Raw genomic sequence first — 4,197 nt, forward strand, 5'->3', positions numbered from 1 at the left:
TTAAATACTGGGTCCTATTTAATCACACACACGCCATACTAGGATGCCAACCACGCCTCACTGTGGACAACACAGCGCTGCCAGTCCGTATGTTCCTCCAGGGGGCATCACCACAGATTCCAGGGCAGCTCCAGGTCCATCTGTGGTACGGATGAAGCAGTGGACTGACCGATCACTGGGCTCTCCCCTAGCTGTGTCCAGAGGGTGTCAAAGTACAGTCACTGAGTTTATGAGGACAGATGAGGTTTCAAATCCAGATGATTGCACCTGGCTGTGTTTCTGGCCAAATGTCCACTTTACTCTTTGTCCATCACCTTAAACGATGCGGCAGTGACTCTAAGCTTAAAACTGTAATTTTAAAAAATTACAGAGGATTCACAAAAGAATTTTGTGAGTCAGAAAATCAATGAAATGTTTCCAAGAAATGTGAAGGATACTACCATGAATTCCAAGAGGCCTCTGAGGCCCACTAGCAGAGGACTGTTCAAATGCCATGATGTCCATCGTCCAAAATGCACTGGGCATGAAACACTATATTTTGAACAATTTTCTATTATTGGCCACCCAAGGTAAAGGTTTCTAGATTTACATTTTCTAAACTGATAGCTATGAATTATCTCATTGTTCCTAATAACTCTGAGAGCTAAGGTAGCAATTCTCATTTGCCAAAATCAGAGTGGAGGTTTGCCTTCCCCCACTCAAGGAAGAATTTTTCTCTTCCATATATGTTTTAAAAGGTATTTTGAACTTCAATAATTGAGAAATTGATTAATGCCCATCAAACTAAGTAAACAAAGCCTACTGGCAACACTCATACTCTTTCTCACACTTAACACTGAGCCATAGGAAACAAATACTTTTAGAAATTTTCACTCCTGTTTGAAATTCATCCCAAAAAAAAATACCTTTTAAAAAACTGTAATCTGCAACCCTATATAGTTTGGTTAAGGCTCTGCCCTCACGTCTGCTGTGTAAACTGCAGATGGTTGGGCAAACCCAAGTGTCAGCCCTCTCTCTCAATCCACTTTTGTCTCCCATAGTACAGATAAAACAAAGGTAGGGTGCTGGCCGGTCTCCCTCGTGATTCCAGAACCAGATATTTACCAGGTTCACCAGACGACCAGCTGCTGTCTGGGACTAAGGAACAAAGCATGCTAACCCATTGTTCCCTGTGGAAAGAAACCCAGTAAAGGGAAATACGAGAATTTCAATCATTTCAGCTTTCTGGCTCTCCCTAAGGCGAAAGGGATGAAGAATACGAAGAGAAGGGAACGAAGGAATGGATACGCATTTCTTTTTAAATCTCATTCGCTCCTCATACAAACTTGTGAGATTACGACGTATATATTTATAAAGCTCTCAGACCTGAAAAGCAATACACAAAGAACGGCAACGAACTGATTCAAGTACGAGAGGTTAACGAGGACAAAGGGGCATGGGGTAGTGAAGTCCTCTATGGAAAGAAGCGCTGAAGAGTAACCAACCGGTGTAAAGGGCAGTTTAGACAGCGTGCTCAACTGCAAACACGGCTCTATTTTAGGACGCTCAGCACTGGGCAGCTGGCTCCGCAGGGGGGCGCCGGAACCGCGCGCCTGGGCTTCTAGCGTTTCCCGGGCGGGCCCCGCGGAGCCTAGGAGTCGCTGAGCGTTTTCAGGTGAGAGCAGGGTAGGAAAGGGGAAAGGCAAAGCAAGAAGAGGCTGGGACAGGAGGGGAGAATTATCACTATTCTTATCACTATTGTAGGCAGTCACCCAAAGCCTCCTTCACCCAAACCCCACGCCTCCGCCAGGCGCGCGCGCGCGCGCGCGCACACACACACACACACACACACACACTCACACTCTCACTCTCTTTCCCTCCCTCTGCCGGGCCACCCCGAGTTGTTCTGTTTTCCGCTGTCGAAGAGTTTCGGGCGGCCTCGTCAGACATCCCCGCGCGCTCCACTGGACCTCGCGCACCTCGGAGGGGTGGGCGCGGAACGCACGCGCCTTGACCTTCTCCAGTGGTTACAGAGGGAGGAGGACTAGGGGATCCGGCCAGGCTGTTGGCCAGCTTGAGCAAAAGCACAGATAGTCTCTGCTGGGAAATCGAAGAAGCAAAGTGCAGAGGCGAGCGCGGAGGTGCCCTCGGCATCTTTGGGCATCTCCCCTGGATAGCGCCGAGGGCTCTACCTAGAGCCTGGGTTGCGGACGGCTCTGGCGGGAGTAGGGGAAAGGGGAACGGAAATGGAGTTCCCAGCAGTACTGCCCCACCTCCTTACTCCCCACCCGTGTCAAGTTCGGGGGTCGATTCCGTGTCCTTTGGCATTAGGGAGCGATCGGTGTGCGCTCTCAGCTCCAATGGTCCTCACACGGTGTGCTCCTGCGTCACCTGGAGGGCTTGGCGAATTCAAATTGCGGATGCAGCCACACGCGTTCGTTTCACTAGGTCTGAGGCGGAGCCCGAGTATCTGCATCTCGAGCAAGTTTCGGCGGGGGGAGGGGGAGACTGCCGCTGAAAGACCGTACCTGAGGGCCGAGGGCGCCGGCTCCTCCTGCGCGGGCCCGGGCTGGCGGTGCCGGGGTTGGGGAGCAGGGCGTCCGGGGGCTCAGGCGGCGGCGCGGCACGCCAGCAGCTGGCGGAGGCTCCTGCGGAAGCTGTCGTCCAGGAAGGCGTAGAGGAAGGGGTTGAGGCAGCTGTTGGCGTAGCTCAGGCTGGTGATGAAGTAGGAGACCGCGATGACGGCCGGCGTCTGCGGGAGGTCGGTGGTGAGCGCCACCACGGTGCTCAGGTGGTAGGGCGTCCAGCAGAGGAGGCACACGACGAGGATCGCCACCACCAGGAGAGTCACCCGCTTCTTGGCGCGGTCCAGGGCCTTGGCGTGACTGTCGAGGCGTATGGCGCGCAGCCGGCACAGCAGGGTGGTGTAGAGGACGCAGATGGTGGACACGGGGATAGCGAAGCCGAGCACGAGCGTGTAGAGGCGGCTTGCCCGCCACCAGAAGGCCTCGGGCTGCGGGAAGACCAGCACGCACTGGCGCCGGCCCTGCTCGTCGTCGAGCCGGGCGAAGACCGCGAAGGGCAGCACGACCAGCGTCACGAGCCCCCACACGGCCAGGCTCACGGCGCGCGCGGCGCCGTACGTGCGGCCGGCCACCCGGCGCGACTCCGCGGTGGCCAGCACCACCAGGTAGCGGTCGGCGCTCATGACCACGAGGAAGTAGAGGCTGGAGAAGGTGTTGTACTGGTCGATGGCCACGATGAGCTTGCACACGAGCTCCCCGAAGGGCCACTGCTGCAGCAGGAAGTCGGCGATGTTGATGGGCAGCACGAGCGTGAAGAGCTCGTCGGCGATGGCCAGGTTGAGGATGAACACGTTGGTGACAGTCTTCATGCGGGGGGCCCGCAGCAGCACATACAGCACGGCCGAGTTGCCCGCCAGCCCCACCGCGCAGATCACAGCGTAGACGACTGGCACGGCCACGGCCAGCGGCAGCGGCGGCGGCAGCAGCGGGCCCGACGCGTTGGGGCAGCCCGGAGCGATGCCGGCGCACGACACGTTGGAGAACCCCGGTTCCGAGAACGACGCATTGTGCATCTCGGCGAGGACAGGGGGGCGGGCGATCCCGTCCCCTCCACCGCCGCCCTGCCGGGCTCTGCCGTCCCGAAGCCCGCGTCGGCGCGGAGGCCGCGCCGCGCTCCAAGCCCTTCGCCCGCCTTTCCGCGGGAGGCGCGTTCCCGGCCGCCCGCTTCGCCCACCGTCGCCGCGGGCTCCGGGGGCTGCAAAGCAGAATTGAAAACACAGGTCAGGTTTGTCGACGTGCAGCTTTCGGGAGAGGTGCGGTTCCGAGGGGAGCGGGAGGCGGCGCGGCACCCCAAACCTGCCCCACGTGATCACTCTCTGCTCCTTGTTGAAATTTTATTCTAACCAGTTGAATACATCAAACAAAGTGCTAGAGAGAAAGAGTTCTTATCCTTTATAAGAAAAATATGAACCCATCTCCCCTGCTTTAGGATCCCCCTGGCCGAGCCGAGTCACCACAGCGAATTCTGCGGTGGCAAGTTTCCGTCTCCCTAGGTTCCGTGCGCCCTCGGTAACAGCAAGGTCAACAGCAATCTCCACCTCACCTGGCTGGCCCAGGGAAAGGGTCTGCCTTTTCTGGAGCGGTCCGGAGAGGAGGCTGCTGGCTGCTGGGGAGACTGCCGCACGGGACAGCT

The 4,197-nt window shown here is 57.0% G+C and overlaps 1 protein-coding gene across 1 annotated transcript; it reads right to left on the minus strand.

Moving 5' to 3' along the window:
• Positions 1–2,528: 2,528 nt before the first annotated feature.
• Positions 2,529–3,878, minus strand: NPBWR1 (neuropeptides B and W receptor 1). The gene has a single exon (XM_004435696.3). It carries the CDS (start codon positions 3,575–3,577, stop codon positions 2,588–2,590), a length of 990 nt encoding a protein of 329 aa, XP_004435753.1. The 5' UTR covers positions 3,578–3,878; the 3' UTR covers positions 2,529–2,587.
• Between the last annotated feature and the right edge of the window lie 319 nt (positions 3,879–4,197).

The sequence above is a fragment of the Ceratotherium simum genome, chromosome 31, assembly GCF_057802395.1.
Source record: "Ceratotherium simum simum isolate JZ-2026a chromosome 31, ASM5780239v1, whole genome shotgun sequence".
NCBI lineage: Eukaryota > Metazoa > Chordata > Mammalia > Perissodactyla > Rhinocerotidae > Ceratotherium > Ceratotherium simum.